At 37.0% G+C, this 20,863-nt stretch overlaps 1 protein-coding gene across 6 annotated transcripts in view; it reads right to left on the bottom strand.

Annotated features, from left to right (window-relative positions):
- Positions 1-20,863, bottom strand: part of frmpd4 (FERM and PDZ domain containing 4) — a 41,850-nt gene that overhangs the window by 7,712 nt on the left and 13,275 nt on the right. For 4 of the 6 annotated variants that reach the window (XM_078940240.1, XM_078940241.1, XM_078940239.1 and 1 more), the window contains exons 2-14: positions 12,552-12,668; positions 7,740-7,900; positions 7,350-7,452; positions 6,547-6,592; positions 5,760-5,864; positions 4,079-4,186; positions 3,589-3,720; positions 3,163-3,282; positions 2,937-3,073; positions 1,921-2,047; positions 1,061-1,150; positions 795-977; positions 23-143 (exon numbers count right to left, since the gene is read on the bottom strand). In XM_078940240.1, coding sequence (XP_078796366.1) covers positions 23-143; positions 795-977; positions 1,061-1,150; positions 1,921-2,047; positions 2,937-3,073; positions 3,163-3,282; positions 3,589-3,720; positions 4,079-4,186; positions 5,760-5,864; positions 6,547-6,592; positions 7,350-7,452; positions 7,740-7,900; positions 12,552-12,668 — 1,550 coding nt within the window. Of the gene's footprint in view, positions 1-22; positions 144-794; positions 978-1,060; positions 1,151-1,920; positions 2,048-2,936; positions 3,074-3,162; positions 3,283-3,588; positions 3,721-4,078; positions 4,187-5,759; positions 5,865-6,546; positions 6,593-7,349; positions 7,453-7,739; positions 7,901-12,126; positions 12,418-12,551; positions 12,669-20,863 lie in introns of those variants that run through there. The other 2 variants (XM_078940242.1, XM_023950967.2) reach the window with 1 other exon arrangement.

Raw genomic sequence — 20,863 nt, 5'->3', positions numbered from 1 at the left:
ATAAAAAAAGTTGTTTCCTTACTGTTTGTATTTTTGGCCACATTGAAGATTGAGCGCCGAGAGTCCACCAGTAACCTGTAGTAGCCGGCTGTTAAACAGGCCAGATTCATTGCATCAACAGTCTCCATTAGAAGAGTTATGGGCTGTAAAAGATACAAATCATCATGTGACAATTATTTGTGTCTGGTATCCAGTTTAAACATCTGTTTACACTCAATAAAAGACTAAACTAATGTATCAGTGACTCTTTAGTAAGATGTAACAACTTGCTTTAAGACAATAAATCTTGTTGAGTAAATTGATATATATATATAAATACTGTATATATACATTCTTTTTTTAACAATAAATGGGAAATAAGGGTTTGATTCCCAGGGGGCCCAAAGAGTTTCATCCAGTGTGGGTCCTTGGGCAAGACCCTTTCCGCTAATGCCTAACTATGCAGCCACAAGGGGGTTGAAGTCTGGGTCCCCCTGTGCCGGCCCCCAGCCCAGATAAAATACAGGGTTGTGTCAAGAAGGGGATTTGGCGAAAACATCTCCGCCAAAACACCTGTGCGAATCAGTAAAAGCTGATTTGCAGTGGCGACCCCTGAAGAGATATATAGCTGGATTTTTTTTCACTTATAACAAGGGGAAAAACATCTTGTTTATTATATATATATATATATATATATATATATATATATATATATATATATATATATATATATATATATATATATATATATATATATATATATATATATATATATATATATTTTTAGATGGTCATGGTGAAAAAAGTCCACTAACCTTAACATCCAGAACGTGCAGTTCCACTCTAACCCTGCTGTCATCTTCTGTATACATTTCAATCCGGTTGACATGGCTGAAATCAGCAAGAAGTGCCACCAAGTTTGTTTTAGTGTTTATAACATGACTGATGCCATATTTGGGCCCCACCAGCAAAGTCACTTCTGTGTGCTTTTCGCCTTGCTGTGAAGGGGAACAAGAAAATGCAAGTGAGTTCGTGGGACTGTGCAGCATGGTTTTTACACACATTCAACGGCTTTACTCACAACTAGTGTGGATTTAAAGACACGTCCTCCATAAAGCCTCAAGTCACTGAGATACTTCAGGTAATGGACCTTTGCCTGCAAGGCAGTCAGCTGGGAGGCAGAAGGACAAGTGAGGTAGAATTAATATTATAAAATTACCAAAATATAACAACAAAAGCACTAGACCAGGAGGCTGCAACCTACAAATTTAAGAGCCACTTTGGTCAAATTCTCACTGACCACAACCCAGTAGGAGCCACTAAGTCTCACCCCTTTAGAGAAGTACGGCACTGCTTTAAATATATGTTGTCACTATTATGATAAAAATAAATTAATATTTTTGTTTTCAGAATGAAGAATATAAACATAAGTACAAATTTAAATGTATACATACATAAATATACATATACACTTTAAGATGGCTTAACTGAAATGAAACAGCTGGATGAGTCAAACTTGATTTACCTCATTCACACATAGACACACAAAAAGCATTTCTTTATGAAATTAAAATCATTTCATTTTTTATTTCAACTAAAGAGCCACAACACAGGGTTAAAGAAGCTGCATGTGGCTCCAGAGCCTTAGGTTGCACTGCACTAGACTGTCTTTGAATGCAGTCATTAACACTAATTTGGTTTTCCACTAGGTGGTAGACGTGAGTCCTTAAGTATAAAATGCAAAGGAAATGCACAAGTAAAAGACATTTTAGATGATGACCCTCATTGTAAAAACAAATAAATACACCTAAATCTTAAAAATAACATTACATTATAAAAAGTGAGGCATTTGATTGTTGACAAGTTAGATGGATTACTTGAAAATGCTTTGAGTAAATCTAATTCATACACAGAAAGTAACATAAAACATTAGATATTTACCTTTTTACCAGGTGGGACAAGATTTTGGTTGGTTTTGAGAATGTGGGTAAGTGCCTTTTTGATATTTTTCTCTTTCATGCTAGACAGCACAGCAGGAGGCAGAAACAAAGCCAAACCCCACTCTTTCCTGCAGGGGCACAAATAATAAACAATGCTCTTTATGAATCTGACCAGCAACCAATTTACTTAAACTAAAATTGATGCTTTCATTATTCAGAGTCAAGGTTGTAATCATTCATATCATAATTTTTGGTTGTCGATACGGTTAATAGTTGATATTACGAACGATCCAATTCACTGACCTAAAATCGATCCAGGACATCTTTAGCCACAAATTCCGCTAGTGTGACATAGAGATAAATATGGATACTAAACAGTGTAGGTGAAGTTTTTCTAGATTATCTTCCTCGCAAGGTAATCAAGTGTAAATTAAATATGTGTACAAACAAACAAGTAAACAACAATTAAAGGCAAATCCATTCACATTTTAGTTTCATAAAGTAGAGCCTATTGTTGTTTTTCCACACCTAAATGATACAAATTCTTAGAACATTCTAGCACACTGTATGGTCACATGTCTTTGCTAAATTCAAAGTGTTTCCACACATTGGACTGGAATGATGACCTGATCATCACATGTGTGTTTTCCACTGTGATGCACTTGGTCGTCATACGTTATAGTAAAATAAACCAACCACGTCTCAATCCAAATGGGATTCTCCAATATCAATATAATCAATTTGATTCATTTAAAAAAATACATTTCTTATGGTATAAATCAATTAGATTAACAACTTGCCTCAAACAGATCTATCTGGTTGGATTGTAGGAGTAGAAATTGATTAATTCATTAATAAATTAATTATTACACCCGTAATTAGAATAAAATATCTTTTTGTTGAAGCAAACACAAACACGGCTGAGGTGCTTCTCCATTTAACATGACTCAGCAATATCTACTGCTGGCATCAGTGTGAGGAGACACACAGTTTGACCATGAAACCCAATCCACTTACTCGATGTACTTCAGGGAAACCTTCTGGGTCTGCTTGGTATTGATGGTTAGAATGTACATCTGCAGAGCAGCCAGGCGGAGGGCCATGTCGTATTTCAGCTCAGACCCAAATCTCTCCAGGACCACGTCATTGCAGCTCTTAATGTCCCAAAAGATAAAAAAAAAAGAGGAGGTAATGCTCTGTAAGTCACTTATAGCTGCAAACACTATATTATGTGTTTATTCACCTGAACGTAGAGATACTCAAATGCTACTGCATCTCTCCTCAGCAGGTCCACGGGGTCCTTTGGGACAAAGGTGATGCGAAAAAAGCACTTCATCTTGTGGGACCCAGGTCTCTGCGTCACCTGAAGCAAAAGCCAGACACATGGGTGAGTCATATTTCTTCACATTTTGTTTAGTTCAAATGCACTTAGATCACAAAAAAAGTACTTCCTTTAGCTTCATCCAAGAGTTTGCCAAGTTTTCTACTGGCTACGCCTTAAAAATTTATGTCCATATAAAAATATATGTGCCTATAAAAGCTAATCTCTATGATGAGTAATCACATTTCGGAAATTAAATTTACAAAAAAAAAAGACTAGATTAACTTTGCAGAATGAGTTTGGAGATGTGTGTTTAGTGTTTTGTAGCATCCAAGAGAGCACTCTGACCTGAGTTAGCATCTCCTGCTCATGCAGAAGCATGAGTTTGCTGGCAGATCCCTCAGACCTCTGCTCCAGCATCAGAGAGAAATGCTCAATGCTCTTAATGGATAGCTTTTCTTGCAGGGTCAAGATGACATCCTTTCACACAGACAATGTCAAAGTTAATCCACACTCAGCAGCAGCGGCAGCATCCCGGCTCAATGCCATAAACATAAATCAAGTTTTACATAACCCTTCATAAAGACATTTTCAAACTAACAATAAAACACGCAACTTCACTACAAGATAAAGAAGATAACTGTAAATGTTGCAAATTTTTTTGTTCAAGGATAATGTTTTTAGTTCAGACATGAGTTTGTCAGTCTGCCACATGGATGCATGGTTGCGCTTCATCATGTGCAGTGCAACTGTGAATAACATTTAACTTTAAACTGACATTACATAAGGTTACGTAACAACATTTCTAAAGGAAAAGCAGATTCTTCCCAGCACCTACCTTAATGGATGTTGTGCTGTCAAATTTAAATGATTTAGTTTGTCCGTTCTCCAGGTATACTTTCAGGACGTTTGGCATAAAAAGAAGAGAATTGTCCTTCACTGTTTCCTAGGTGCAAAACGAGAATCATATCAGCAACAAATCTCATCTTTTCTAACAAGATTTTTGTAAACTCGATTTTGTACATCAGAAGTTGACATAGACTGGAAACAAGAAACCTCAAAGCTTGCTATGTTGAGAGATAACCCATTAAACAGCTGTATTAAACATCAACATCAGACATAAGACGTCATATTCCCCTCATATTTAGATAAAAAGTATACTTCTTTTTGTGCAAAATTAACTCATTTATTTTTTTGACTTTCAGACCAAAGTAACTTTTTTCTGTGTACATTATTGCCCACGAGTACTAGAATAATAGCATTTTGTCTTGCTTTAGTAAAATTCCTTACATTATTGCAGGTTTCACACAAAATGAAAGTCATTTTTATTATAAGTATAAAAAGGTATATGTAAATAAATAATTAATGTATATTTAAATAAATCACATTACATTTTCATAAATCTACTATGATTAAGATGTAAAGCCTAATTATAATGATTATATTACCTACCTATAAATATGTGAATCCATACATATATACAGTAATAATTAGGCACACCAGGTTTCTGAATAAGTGAACCATGTCATATGATTTAAAGAAAATCATTAAAGGAATGTTTATATATTTTTTAAAGAGCGTACAAGAGAAAAAGCGTCATCGTTGTAATTAGCTGTTTAGTGATTGAATGGGTCAACACACAGTGCTTACAGCTATTATAATGAATAATAATAGAGGAGGTGATGTTACTCTGACAAGCTTTTAACTGACCATTTTGTGTGTCTCTAGTTTCAAACATATTTTAAAGGCCGACTCCAATAAAAACTGGTTTTGTCGTTTTTAACTTGTTCTTTTGGGATTTTTCAGATGGCTGAGGACATATATAAAGAAAATTAAGCTTAAAATTGCATTTCTGAGTATTCTATATTCAAGACATTGTGAATCAGGAGTTCAGTAAAGCAGAACTATCCGGCTGGATAGCTCCAATATTGATGGCCATTTTTGTTGCACCGGTAATGTTAGGTTAGGGGTGTGAGGGGCTGTAAGCTAGTGGGAGAATTCGTAAACAGAGTTTTTAGTTATGGGTGATGGGAAGGGTGACAGGGTTGCTCCACACCAACTGTTCCATCCAAAGCTCAAAGGTGAATTTCTAATGAACTCCTGCTGCTCTGCAGAAACTATGTCCTAGAAAATGACACAGGTTTGATTTTGACTGAAAAGGGCAAAGAAATAATTAAAAGACCACTGGGAAAGCTTTTACAATAGCTCAAAGGATGATCGGAGTGGAACTTTAAGCTGTAATAGTGGTGAAAGTCTTTCCAATTAATTAACTATGTTAGTTTAAATTTGTTCTGTCTGTGTGACTCCTTCAGCATTTTTCTGTCAATCGTAATCACGTAGAACATGTTTTTAGTGATGGAATGTGCCGAATGTGCCGAAGGTGGACACAGTTATAGTTGTGCTGATGCGCGTTCCCTTTACTATTGGTGAGTTGACATGGCGTTTCTGGTTTCCAGCCTAAAGAGTCGTCTCCACACATTAGACGTGGACAGGATAAAGCTTTGCTCAGTGTGACTTACTGGAACCTGTCCATTGATGATGACCTCTTCAGCGAAGCGAACCTTAACAGGATTAGTCTTTAGCTTGGCCTTTTTAGCTGCGCTGATGAATGCCGACTTGGGTGACTTTCGAAGTGATAAAAGGAAAAATAGTAGAGGACAATGAGCTATTTCAAAGATGAGTCATGATTTTTATACTATATTATACAATTGAAGGACACTTTTTCCCTCTTGAAGGTTGAGATTCTTGTACTCCTCTCCTGCCATAAGAAGAAGACACGTTTCTTAAATAAAGTCATAAGTCTGCAGAGGAATTCCACCCCCTTGCTTTTTGGACTATTTAGGAATTTTTCCTTCAACTTTTATTAATCTATCATCGCTTATGGTTTAATAAGACACTAGTATCTGAGAAAATGACAGCGCTCGAGTTACCAGCCACTCTGGAAATGCAAGTGCTGCTGTTTTGTTCTACTTTCAGTAAGAATGCAAGAATTATTCAGTTTCCACTTCTGTGAACTACATACAAAGACCTCATAGAGCGTTTGCTCTTGGCAGTGTGTTTTCATCACCATCTGGTGCTCTGTGACTTGAGGAAATGTTTGTGCGGCGGCAGGTTCGTATGTGGTTTTGAGAGGATCTGAGGCTTTAGGGTGAAAGGGATCTGAAGGAACGCCACTCCAATGCCAGACTGACGCATAATTGATCCTTCATCAGCACATTAATTGTATGTGACGAGTGATTTGCTTTCAGAGAGTCAACAAAATCACGTTTTAAATGCCATAAGTTCATTCATAAAAGAGAAACCTACTGGGTATGGCTGAACAACGGTCAGCAAAATGGACTCCTTGCAGCTCCTGGAGAAAAGAAAAAACAAGAATACACAGTTATTCTTATTTATTTGGTTAGTTTGATGCTGTGGAAGAGCTAGAACATTGTATTTGGGGGTAGGAGTGGACCAGAAGACTCGGTGTGATGGAAGGCCATTACAAATGAAAGGATTAAACAAGTGTAAAAAAAAATGTGCACAAGATTTCATTTAAAAATCTTGCTTTCGTTATTTGTGCAGTTATTTAAAGACGCTTGTGTTGATGACTTCTTAGTCTTTGGCAGTAATATTAATATTAACTCGAAAATTGCGGGGTAAGTGGGGAGCAAAGGTTGTTTCCCTCCTGCAGCTCTGTCACTGGTTTTAAGTAAAAGAAAGAAAAAAAAGGGACAGGGGTGAAAAAAAGTCTTCTAATGTGTCATTTTGTCATCGAACCGCTGGGATTTACAGCACACAGACCATTCAAGGCCACAAGAGTCACTATGGCGCAGCTAGATGGGCGCCTCTCCCTGTACTGTTTACAGTTTTCCACACAGGCATGGTCAATAAGCCACCCAGCTCTGTCACCGAAATGAATCTAATGAGATGCTTGGAAACACATCAACATCAGCCCTCGACTAAATCACAGTTAATGGTGCAGGTGGCTGAAATTACCTATTTTCGCTCCAGCTGAAATATTTAGAATAAATTTAAGTAAATGCTTCCAATGGAAATTCAGATTCACATCAGCTAGAATTAAACATGTTTCGTAGTTTCGTTTAATTTTATGAGGTGTAAATTCTTACCTGACGAGGTCGATAACCCTCTCCCTGGGTGCTGAACTGACTTGCTCATCATTAATCATGATGATTTCGTCTCCTGGGATCAACTTGCCTTCTGACGGACCCCCTACCCAAACAACAAACAAGACTTCAGGCGGCCACATTACAACATCAGCACTAGCTTGATTCTGTTTATTTCTTCATGATTCAGTCTTCTTTCTTGTGGCTGAAAGCTTTAATGAGAGCTTACTCATCGAGGGCTGTTAAAATCCATGAATCACCAGCTTAAACTCCTGCCTTAGTGGATTTTCCTCCCAGCTAAGTTTCAGGAGGATTTCATCTAATGTTGATACTGTACAGGATTGCATGAGTCACTGTGATAGGAAAGCTGATTGTGCAGTCGCGTCACGTTACCTGGCGTGACTGAGCGCACCACCACAGGTTTTTCACTGCCTGCAACAAATCCAAAGCCAAGCACGGGGTCCCGCCGCATGTCCACTTTCCGGGGCGCCGGTGGGACAAACCTGTCTCCGTCCAGGCGAACTTCCTCCAGGGAGTTGCTCTGGGATAGTTGGCTGACGGAAAAATAGAAAAAACGTTTATTGCTCATTCAGGCAAATTATAAATATTTTGTGTTATTCTCAAGTCAGAATTTAGTTTGGGGCAACATAATTCCACTGAGACCATATTTTAGAAATGTGGTTTCTAACAAATGGTTTGTTAGAAACCACATTATAAACCACCATACAAAGATTCTAGTTTATTTGGTTTGTTAGTTAAACAAAGTCATCAACTTTATAAGCAAAATATTAATAACTGCTTTTCTCTCCTATGTTTTAGGAATTTTGGTAATAGCTTTTTTATCAATGCTTTGTAATGCATTAAGGTTGAAAAATAAACATTAGTTAACTTCTCACAACTGCATTAATAATACATTTAGTCATGTAAAGTAACTTGTAAAAGTAAATGTTAACATTTGATTTAAAAGTTATTTAAAGCAGTATCTATCATTAACAAAGGGACCCCTTATATAAAGTTAATATCATATAATTTTAAACTATCAATTAAATCACCACAGCTTTATTGATACCATTTAAAAAACTCGACTAACAGATGTCTTATCTTGTATTATTTTTGGGGATTTTTCCTTAAATTTTGAATCTTTGAAATATAATAATTGTCACATTAAAAATGAATTGCTTGAAAAGGAGTGGGAGTCATGCAGGTAAAAATGAAGGATATTTATGACCATGAGAAAGTGACAACTGTTATTTTAGACATCTGATAAAACACTATTATAACACATGCCAAATGGGTTTGAGATGAATATAAACCAGTGGACCAATCGTATCTTTAAAGTCCCTCTCCAATCAACTTTTTTTTTCAGTTAAAAGCGTTCCCAGTGGCGCTATAATTATGATTATGCCATTTTTAGCCAACAAAAAAAAAGTGTAATTTTTCACACCTCCAACCTACCATTATCTGTGAAATAAAAATGGTGAGCAGTATTGGAGCCATTGAGACGTACAGTTTTGAGTCAGATTCCACTTTTGACGAGGGAAATTAAGACGTACATTCGTACAGTCGTCTTGATCAGAATGGAGTAAAGCTGGGAGCTGGCCCGCTCGGCGTATTTTTTACATCACAAATAAGATCTTTATCAAACGGCAGATTTGCATATGCAACTGTTTCACAACTATTTGTACAAAAAATACTCCAAAAATGCAATTTTCTGTTTAATTTTCTTAATATATGTCCTCCACCATTAAAAAAAAAAAAAAATGTTAAAAGAACAAAAAATACTCTTTTCATCGGAGAGGGTTTTTCAGATTTACACTAAGAAACCAGAACATCTTGTCTTTTGTCAGCTATTTTCTTAATCAATTGCAACTAGAAATGGCATAAAAACTTTTCTCTCTACTTTATTAAAGTTCTCTGTAATCATCCAGGGCTCCGAATACAAGCACAGACTGCATGCAGGCATTGCTTTGGGTTTTTTGGATCTTTCTCTGTCTTCTCTCCTCGGCTGCAAAAGCAGCAGCAAAGGCAACTCCATATGGTGCCAACAATGCTGGTTAATTAAAGCCGTGGGCGGGCAATGTGTAATTCACAGTTATTCTTGACACACGTTCTATTCAACACTAAATACTAACAATTAATCTTTCATGGCACAAAGACACATTGAGATCTGTCATTGGCATCTGCAGTAAAATAGAAAAAAAGGGATGAAAAAAAAAACAAGTTCAGAAATGTTAAGTAATTGTTGGCTGAAAATTGCAAAAAGAGCTTTAACCCCAGCCTTGAAGACAAAAGGCCTCCTGATGTACTGTAAAATGGTAAATACTCAGGCTAACTTAGAGTTTAGATTAGATTTTGAGTATTTTAAGGACATAAAATTAGCAATAAGTTTTCAAAAAGAAGAAAAGAATGGAAAGATAATAAAAAAAACTATAAAAAAGAGTTAAGGAAGAAGTAGCAGTAATTTTTAAAAATGTTTTTTCTTAATTATTTCCTATCTTTATTGCCTCATACATATTTCTTTTACATTCTTAATGGTTAATGCAAAGCTGCATTTAAACAACAAAACATAAATGTATTGATCACTCAAATCAAATCCAGCAGAGTTGTTTAAATTGGGATTAAAAAAATGCAAAGCAGAAATCCTTTAAATTCTGCATCTAATGATCTAAGATGCTGTATATAAAACATGTTTTCCTCCTTTAAGTTGATTTAAAATCCAACAAACTTGAAACCGCTTGCGATCAAAAGTGCATTCACAGATGGAGATGCTGCTGATGCTGAGAGGATGAATATTTTCCCCACATCTTATTTGTTCTAAAGTAGTAATGTCATTAGAATGATGCTCTGTTCTGGTACTGCAGTGTTGCCTCGGGTCCCAATGCTTTCAACACCAGAGTTTTGATGTTGTCCTGTGCATACAGAGATTTCCTCAGATTTCCTACCCCTTTCATTTAGCGATTGACTGCAGATGAATTTATGGCATTCTAGTTATTCCTAAATTGTACAAAAAGAAATTACAAAATTGTTTTAGACTGTGAGGTTGTAATTTATTGTAGATTTGTATAAAAAAAGCTGTCTTTACGGAAGATTTGAAAGTCTCATTAAACTAATGAGAAGCAAAATGTTTCACTCCATATTTTAATTTCTCAAAGTGCATGTGTTTTGTCAGTTTCACATACTCTGTTTGAAGATAGTTTGTATTTTACAAAACTACAAATTACTTCCAATATTTTGATAGAAACTTGGAATATCACCAAGTGTTTATCCAAAAAACATCAGGATAAAATCTTATGTACATGAAAACAAATCTGATAGGTAATCCTGTTTGTCAAAGTTAGACCATTACCATCAATAAAACAAACAAATAAAGAGCACTTGTATAAATACAACTAGTGCACAGTTTACTGTATCCTTTAAGAATTTAGAAAAAAAAAACACTTAGATTAAATTTCTGGAATATTTTTTGCATTAAAATGTCAAAGTCAACAGATTGTGTCCCAAGTGACAACCATATGGACTTATTCATTCAGGAAGAGTGCTGTCCGTTCCCCTGTTCGGCCACCTGCTAAATATGGCCAGATTCCCACTGTATAGGAAGCAGTACATGTAATTCTCTCCAATTGAAACCATTAACCGCTAGCGTTTGCTTCACAACATCCAATGTTCATGCCAAAAGCCAAACAAGGATGGCTACAATAGACAGCATGAGATCCTGGACCAGAGTCATTGTATGGGGAGAATTTGCCACTGTTTCCTACAGCATGTTTGGATGAAGCGTAGTAAGCCTATTAGCAAAACAATATCCTGTTACTCTTCCCTGAAAGCCTGCTTTGATGAGGTTCACAATTTGTTGGCGCCGAGGGGGTAATGTGTGTCTCCCATGGGAAACAAGCATCTAAAGCTCTCAAATCTCTTAATCTCAATGTCTCAAATCTCTTAAATACTTCAATAAAGTCAGTTTGGATAATGAGCTCATGTTCACTTTATTTGGGAGACAATGCCATCCTGCTGGGCTAAGATGTATACATGCTGGAGTCTTATGGTTTTAATTCATACGATAATATTTTTTTTGTTCAACTTTTTAAGTGATTTGTGGAATTCAAAGACTGCCAGTCTTTGAATGTGGAACACTTTAATCATGTCGTCCTCTCCCACAGATGTGTCCCACAGAGACACAAGGCAGTTCAGTGTCAGCATACTGGAACCATAACAACACGAAGCGAGATGGCCACAGACTGTCTCAGGAAGACGCCTTTGATTATTTATGAGTCTTTCTCGAATTTAGAAAGGAAAAGCTGAAGCCCAGCAGCCTCTAGGAGCTGCTTCATGCAGACACGCTCTGCATCCAGCACTCTCACTGTTCCTTACGTCTTATGTAACTCCGCTGACATCACGCTTCTCGTGCCATAACCCATGTGTGACAAGTGCTCCACTCCTCTTGTGTTACAATTATCAGGTATGCAGTTTTCTTTTTATTTCACAAAAAGATGCAACAAAACTGACAATATTAATTTTCTCATGCAAGTCTAAACCATAATTTTCTTTCCAATTCTACTTTTTGTCCAACATTATACAGATGCAATGCTTTACAAGAAAAAAAGCAGTTAAATATTTTGTGACTGAAAACAACCTGCATTTTAAGGATCCACTAATAGCAATTTTCTCTATGATGTTGACTTATGTGACAAATAAGCATACGACTGAGCCAAAGCAGCAGATAAAACAAACACCCACTTGTTACAATACAGCACTATCAAACATGTGAAGAAGCAAGCGGTACCTGCCAGCAGAAATTCCCGGAAGTGCCAGTTATGAAGGATCAATTAAGCTAAAAGGTTGTGATGACACAGTCATCCAGCATCCTCTGAGGATGAAGACCTCTTGATCAAAATGAGCCCCTGTGCAGGTGAACATCATCTTGCGCAGCAGCATGCAGACTCACGCTCTCTAAAGTCGCTTTCTGCATTTTGTAGACTGCTCGAGGAGTGTTGTGGGAGTATGAGAGGGTGAGAGAGAGTGAGCGATGGCAGGGGCAGAGTGTGCGCAGCAGCAGCAGAGGGAGCATAAAATCAGTATTCTGAATGCACCGATGGAGACGACGTGGAGGCAGTGACGTGGCCGGAATAATCACAGGTTGGCAAAAGATCTGAAACATCTGGGACGGGGAAAGCTCCCCCTCGGTTTGCTTAAACACAGGGCACTTACTTGATGTAGAAGTCACGCCCCTCTCTGCTGGTCCCCATGTCCCATCCATTTGGCGGTCCCTGAGAAGAACTCCAGGTCCCTGACGGGGGTGGCCAACCAGAGGATTTTGTCCTGTGGCTGTAGAGGAGAAAAAAAGAAGACTTTTGCCGAACATAATTTTGACTTAAAGACCCAATCCAATGAAAATCAGGTTTCATTTTTCTCATGATGGAGGAGAAGCAGAGAGGGAAATAGGCTCAAAACAGCATTTTTCTGAGTATTTCTTGACTCAAATGGGAATTGGAAGAAACTGTGGCAAAGATTTAGGTGATGCAGTCAACAGGCCACGAGCTCCCTTCTTCACTCCATTTTGATACATCCACTTTCAGACAAATAGATCCATCTACATCTTTATTTTCTGAGCTGGCATCTGGACCAAAGTTGTATGTCTGGAAAGCACGGATATTGCTCACCCTTCTTGTTGCACGAGTAAAATAAGGTTGGGGTTGTGAAAGCCTGTAAGCCATAGAGAGAGCGTGTAAACAAATGGATGATGGGAAGTGATGGGAAGCTTACTCTGTGGCAACAATACCGCCCACAGCTCAGACGCAACTCCTGCCGCTCTGCTGAAACTGTCCTAAACTGCACAGATTTTGTGATTTTGGCTAGAAACTACATGAACATAATTAAAAGACCACTTGGAAAGCAAAAGAAGAAAGCGGTTCCAGATCAAGTTCAAAATATTATTTATCATGAACATCTTTAGATCTTTCAGAGTTCTTATAATTAAATCATAATGAAATGGCTGTATTCAGGTCAAGCGATATGAAATTGTCCGACTCCAGTGTGACAAACAATGTTCCATTAGCACAGTTCAGTCACTGATTTCAAATCAAATTAATTACATAATCTAGCCACACAGGCTGAGTTGCTGTGCCTCAGTCTCACGCTTTAAGAGGCATGAAATTGGTTTACTTCTCTATGTCAGCACATTAAAGAAGCCCAGCGACATTCTTCCAGTAAACTAAAATAGGTTTATCAATACCAACATGCTTCCTTAAGTTTTATTTGACACTTTTGGAGTATTAAGGACCACATCTTTGTGCCATCTCATTCTCTCCTACCATCAGCACACTGCAATCGTCCATTTCACGGTGCCACAAGTTGGCGGTGAGCAGAGAAAAACCGTGATTAGTTCAAGGTTTTTTTTCTCTTTCTTTTTTTGCCTGCTGAACCTCCATTTGTTCTCTTTATCATTGTCTTTCCGTCTGCCCACTGGTGATGCCATGAAAGCTGTGGCATTAAGTCATGTCGCTTCAAAGGCTTGTCTGCTGTGTAACGGGGCTCTTTGCATTCATTATTCAAAGCTCCTCTTTCTTTCCCTCCAAATGTTCTTCCAGTTACTGTAGCGGTGACAAAAACTGTATGCATGTGTGTAAACACAAGTCTCAGTATCTCAAGTCACACACATAAACCAATGTGCATGCATTGGTTTATGTGTCTATCACATGAGAAAAACTATGCCATCTCTGCGTATGAGCCAACACAGTTTACAAATATGTTCTATAAAGGACTAAGAGAGTTCATAACACTAATATAAAAGCACTTTTGGTATATTTTAACTAGATTATATCATCATCAATTCATGAAATAATAACCTCTGTAGTGAAAAATGCTTTTTCTTCCTCTTTTGCACTCATTTTGAGGTCTCTAAATACATCAAGCTAATTTTCTCTCCAGTGTGACAGTTTGTTTGGGGATGTGAGTGTTTCCACTCGGGTATAGATTTATTTGACCTACAGTGCATCAAATGTGTCTGGGCTTTGATGATGTATATTTAGAAAAGCCCAAACGATGCCGTCGGACAGAGCTGGAGTCACCAGCCTCTCAGAACACTAAACCGACTGTCATGTCAGTGCAAGCATGTCACCCATTCAGTCAAGAAATTAAAGTTCTACTCACTATTTTTACGGGTATTATGTCTAATTGACTAAATTTAGCTTTGACATTTTTCAAATGACTTCAATTGATACTTACATAATCAGATGTAGCACCTGAAAAATGTTTTTTGGAGCAGACAAACTGTTGCAAAAAGTCCATTGTCTTTCAGCTTCAGTGTCCCCTCTACCTTAGCAACACAATCATGGACACTGTGATCTTTGATTTCTTTTGTCTGCAGATGGGAGGTGGGTCTTGCTCCTGACTCTTAGCACTCCAGTGTGACAGAAAGAGTTCACTCGCTGGTGGACAGTGAAACTGATAGTCCTCATCCAGCATCAATAAGTAATGTCCCGCAGAGTCACATCGGACTAAATAATCAAGTGCCAAGTAGGTAACCAATGCTGCACAATTCATGAACAGGTTATCCAAGAGTCAGAGTACGGCAATTAGACGAAGTAGAAGACACAAATTAAAACCCAAAAGATGCATAAGCAATTGTCTGCAACTTGTACAGCAACTAAAACACATTTTTCGAGTCACCAACTTAAAAAAAGCAAAAAATAACATCAAATTTATGGACATGTGTGGTTTTTCTGAAACAAATCAATCATGCTAATGCATGTAAGATGAACAAATATAAAAGTTACTGGTTGAGAAACAGTGAAAAGGTCACTTTCAGTCCCACATTAAAATTGCATGTCTTGCATGATTCTTACCTTATCATCTTAGTACACTTTATTTCCGTTTCTATGAGTACATGCAAGTGAGCATCATAGACAAGGCCATGACTAACAAGAGTCCATTCCAGCACAGACACTCTAGTTAGCTTGAATAATTTACAGTGACAATCTCCACCAGGGTTGGCCATACAAAGCCACACTCCCACACCACATGTCTGCCATTACACATGGAGGACACAAGATGTATTTTTTTATGATATACTTATAACATGATTTCCTTTGACAAGTGTTTTGCATCAGTGACTCCCTTCAGAGAGTGGCTGTACAGTTCATGTGACTTTATGTGCCGATCGCCAGAGGTCCAGGCTCTGCCTTTGCTTTTAGGATCTCACTGCATTCCCTGCACGCTCTATAGAAATTGACAACATCTCCTTAGGTCAAAAAACAGTACTTGATGCTTCCTTTGGATCCTCGGCTATAAAAATCCTATTTTTCGGTAGGAGGTTTTTTTTCACAACTCATTCGTACTAAATTAATTTTTAGTAAAAAAAGTCGTGACTATTTTCTCCAATCCTCATGACGTTAATTGCAGGACAAAAAAAAAAACAAATATGACTTTAGATTCAAAGTGATGCTCGTTTTTTGAGTGTTTTTCAATTCACCAGAAAAATGCAGATGTAGAGCACTGATGCCATTTTGTTTAGATATGAAATTTGAGCGTTTCCAGGGAGGAGGTTGAGGTAAATGCTAGTTAAGTATCTCAGACAGAGAGGAAGCACCCTGATTAAAGGATCTCTTCCTCCACTTCTCTTCCAGAGGCATCCCTCATTCTGTTGAAGACACCTACTACTTTCTGTTTAAAAGCATCTGCTCCCTACTTTCATTATGGTCATGAGCCTTGGGTCCATGGAGGAGCACATTACAACATTTGAGCCTTTAAATGTCAAGGTGCAAGTGTAAAGTGCACCATCTGTTTGTGCATGCTCTCACATAAAGCATTCCCACTTTAAGATCAGAGGAAAAAAATGTTTTTTCTTCCTCATTTGGCATCAACCCAGACAGAGGACAGAGGGGTGAGAACATTTCCTTCCAAATCAGAGAGTCAGCTTTCCCCATTATTTCAACCACATATTGTATTTCTGTGTTTGTCTTTGTAAGCACTGATGTTGTTGCCATGGGCAACCATGCTATCCTGAGCAGCTCTCTGTTGCCTCTCTCTATATAAAGGTTTTTTGGTTAGTTTATCTATTCTGTGTGGAAATAAAACAGCATCTGGGAAGCAGCCCGCCCACAATGATTCTCCTGCTGTTTTACGGTTAGCTAGGGAGCCTTTTTATCCTCCATATTTACATTGCAAACATTACATCTTGTTTTTTAAAAAGACTAAACGCTTGGAACGTGGATTTCTTTCTTTTTTTTCTTTACTGAGTAAACACAGTAAATCTGTATCAGATTAGAAAATTAAATCTGATTGCATGGACAGAGCCATCTCATTACCTCAGTGGTAGAAATTTATCCTTTTGATTAATTTTGAATTGCTAAATTAAGTTTAAAAAATGCAAATCTGAATCAGGAAATGTGTGTTTTTCTGTTCATGTCATTATTAAAGTGCATTTTCCCTCGGCCGGTTATGCAGCGTACTTTACTTTGCAAAATGTTAAGCGAATGTAGTGATGAACGGAGCCTGGAGGCTGCAAACGAGACCCAGGGTCTCCTGCACCTCTTTGTGCTACTCACTGCTTTCACGCTAAAAGCTCCAAAGGACAGAAAAAAGATTAATGCTTGTGACCTCATCCACCAGCCAGCTGGCTCACGTTTCTGACCCAGAGCTGTTTCTGATCTGCTCCTCCCTGAAAGCTTCTGATTTCAGCAGCTAAGTATGACAGATCTGTATGTCTGCATGGAGTCTGATGAACATTTAGGCTAATCAATTTCTATCCAGACAAGTGATTTCCTGTGCAAAAACATTCAGAACAATGGATTAAACAATGGATTTTTCTGTGAGCTGAAGAAAGTTTGTAGAAGACAGCAAAAGTCACAAATTTGATCCCAGTACTATTTAGAAAGACTTAAATTTACAGTTATAAGCAAATATTTTTGAAAGTCCCACTACCATCATCTTTTGATGTATTTTAAAAGCGCCAAGTTTTTTTTAAGTTATGATTATCCTGTTTTTTAGCCAAAATATATTTTTTTAAAGTGCAGTTTTCCAGGACATTGTTTCTGCAGAGCTGCAGGACTTTATTAGAAATTATTAGAAATTTAACTGAGTTGTGGGCACTCTCCTGCTAGCTTACAGCCCCTCACAACCCTAATCTAAGATGACCGGTCCACCTGTGCAAGAAATACTGGTGCAATCCAGCAGTACAGTTTTGAGCCAGATGCCACCTCAGACAAGAAAAACAAAGACAAACATGGATCTATTTGTCTCCAAGTGTATGCATCAGAATGGAGCAGAGCAGGGAGGTTTTGGGCTTGCTATTGTTAGTCACACCTACAAGAGGCACAGGAGCAGACAATGGAGTCTGCAACGGGAGAGCTAAAGGGGCTAAAGCAGTTACACAACGATTTAAGAAAAAGTTTAGTTTTCCTCACAAACTTAAAGTGGTATTTCTGTACTGGTCATGCTTAACAATATTACTTCTCCAATAGCTAAACCTCACATGCATTACTAGAAATAGAAATCCTCAATAATTATGTTAAATTCAATTTAAATTACATTTTAGTTCATTAATATTTTTCTGCTCCACAGAGATAGCTGAAATGCAATAATAAATAATTACAGCTGCTAGAAAGAAATCACATTCGTTTTTTTGCAAACGAACTTACTAGTGTCAAAACGAAAATAAAGTGTGCCATTACACTGAGAGCTTACAGGAAGTGTTGCATAAACGCTCACCACTTCTCTGCTGTTGTTAAACCACATTTGTGCACATAGTAAACATGCAGTCTCATTAATGTCATGCAGGGTTATGCAAATTGTTTAGCAAATGTTGAGCCGACATGCAATTATTTTCAGCTGACTAACACTGAACTGTAGGGTTGTGTATTTTTGTTTGGCTTAAATGAGCTCGTAAGATTCTTTTTCTGTTTTCGTTGAATTTGATTTTGATCTAACGCTTATCAAATTGTTCAGAATTTATAAGAGATAAGACATTAAGCTTTAGTATTTATATTTTGTTGAAATAAAAAAAAAATAAAAAAATCTAATACTATAAATAAGTTAAATCAAACTGAAATAATGACAATTTAAATGGTAAATGGCGTATACTTATATAGCGCCTTTCTTCCTACAAGGACAAAGCGCTTTAAAGTCACAGACCCATTCACCCAGTCACACACACATTCACTCACACATTCACACACTGGTGGCAGCTCCGCTGCCAAACACAGGCGCCTGCCTACCACCAGAGGCAAGGTGGGGTTCAGTGTCTTGCCCAAGGACACTTCGACTCATGGGCATGCAAGGCAGGAATTTAATTTAACCAAAATGAGCGGATTTGCTGCCCAATTAAGAGGAATGTGTGAACCTAACTATTAGAGTTATTATGAAGTATTTAACTCTGGAATGGAAACCTCATAATAAAGCATGTTCAGTTTAGTGCTATTGTAAAAGTGAATGTTTGTTTGACACCTTAAAGTTTTACGTCATAAAAAAGAAGTACTTAAACATGTTTTTAGGGAAAATCCGAATCGTTGAAAACAACAACACTATTTTTGGAGTTAAAACAACTTAAAATATCTTCCAAAACTAAAACGGAAATAATTCTATGTGAAGAAAAATGGTTCAAAGTGAAGATGCAAGAGCGATAAAGTTAAATATTAAAGAGCATCATGCAGTTGCTGCTACAAATGAATCAACAAGCTTTAAAATCATGAGCATCAGTCATTGCAAAAAACAGTCACTGATCATGTCATATATTACAAAAGGAAAAGCTTTGTAAAACCTACGGCATGTCAGGAACTATGATAGAGCATTACATTAAGATGTACCTCTCAGAATGTACATGACTTAACGTTTTAGTTATGCTAAATCTGTGCCGCCGTCAACTTTTTGGGGCTGTGATGCAACTTTGAAGGACCATCTTTTGGGCAAAGAAAGGTGGATATGCATGTTTGATTTTTATTAAAATAAGCATGGAATGAATCAAATGGGTTAATAAAAAGTAATAATAATAAAGATACAGAATAATAAACTTGAACTCCTGAATGGACTTATTTAGAAAGTTTGCCAATACTGTCTGACCCTAACAAGTTTGAGAATGGGTCAGGGTGATTTTTTCTTTTAAATAAAATTCCTCACAAGTTGAAAAATCACAATTTGACCAATGCTACTTTATTATATGGGAAATGTTTCCAAGAAAACTTAGATCAACTAGGTCTTAAAAAACGTTTTAATTTTTATTGGTGTCATGAAAGAACTTACACAGTTATGTGGGATAAAAAAGTAAAACTTTTTCTATATATTTTTAAATTGTTTTGGGTTCATTCTGTATGTGTCGAAATAAAAATATAATTATATGTTTACACTGTAGGCTAATATCTATAGATTTGTTTTGCATAGACAGGGAACACCAGCAATGTTGACACTTTTCTTTGATTTCAAGGAAATCCCTAGAAATGTCACACAACTACATCTGCGGCTTGTTTGGATAAGTGATGCCCAAAAAATACTCTGACCACAAAGAGTCTTTTTTTATTAATTTATTTTAGAATCACTACGTCATATTGATTTGATATATCTATGTTTTTTTTTTAATTTTATTGTCTTTTTTACAACTAGCTTTGAATAAACCAATCAACAACAAAAAATTCATCAAGAGGAAAACTTGCCAGTCCCGCTAGCCTTCTTATGCCTTCACCTGCTCATCACACCAAGCTCAATGGAAAGACATTTGCTGTTTTTCTGATTAGCATTTTGGCTGTGTTACCGTTTTTACAAAGGCCCTTAATGTTTCTTTAGTTTTGTTTTCACTCTTTGCCTGGTTGGAAAGTTCATGTGGATTCATGCTGACGTAAACAACCCCATGGTTCACTTTCAAATAAACTAGGACCCTTTTTACAGACAGCAAAGTTTGTTTGTTTGATCCACATTATTTTCAGGCGAGCTTAAACTTTTGACAAATGTAAGGAAACAATCTGAGGAAATAAACTCTAGTAAGAAATAAAAAACATTCTACTAAATGGATACAGTAAACAAGTGTGTTAAAATATTTCTCAATTAAATTTATGCCAACAAACAGAAAGGTAAAAAAAAAAAGTACACAAAACAATATAACAGAGGTGCTGACACACAAACAGAGACATTATTATAGAAGATCCCTCAAGGTGATAGGATTCAGTTTTGATCCACATACTGCTATGACGGCAGGCTAAACAATGAGAGTAGTCTGTGTTATATAACAGAAAATTACTGCCACCTGTTTAGATTCCCTGCAAGACTTGTTTTATCACATTGAAAACTCAGTCCTTTTTTGGCCAGGAAACTGAAAGACTATGACATTTTGTTGGAGCTTTAATGACTCATAAGAAATATTGATACACTTGACTGTTTATGATCAGATGTTCCTCCTGAATAATGAAGGTTTTGGTGACAATAAATCTCCAGGCAGGATTAATTTTTACCAGCAGATCTACAGTTTGTCTGCATAAAGTGGGCTATCAGGCATAAAATAAAAGCATTATTTCAGAATTAGTTTGTGTGATGTTCTC

Source organism: Oryzias latipes, chromosome 21 (genome assembly GCF_053564925.1).
Source record: "Oryzias latipes strain Hd-rR chromosome 21, Olatipes_Hd-rR_3.1".
Classification (NCBI taxonomy): domain Eukaryota; kingdom Metazoa; phylum Chordata; class Actinopteri; order Beloniformes; family Adrianichthyidae; genus Oryzias; species Oryzias latipes.
This window is presented reverse-complemented; position numbering and strand designations above follow the sequence as displayed.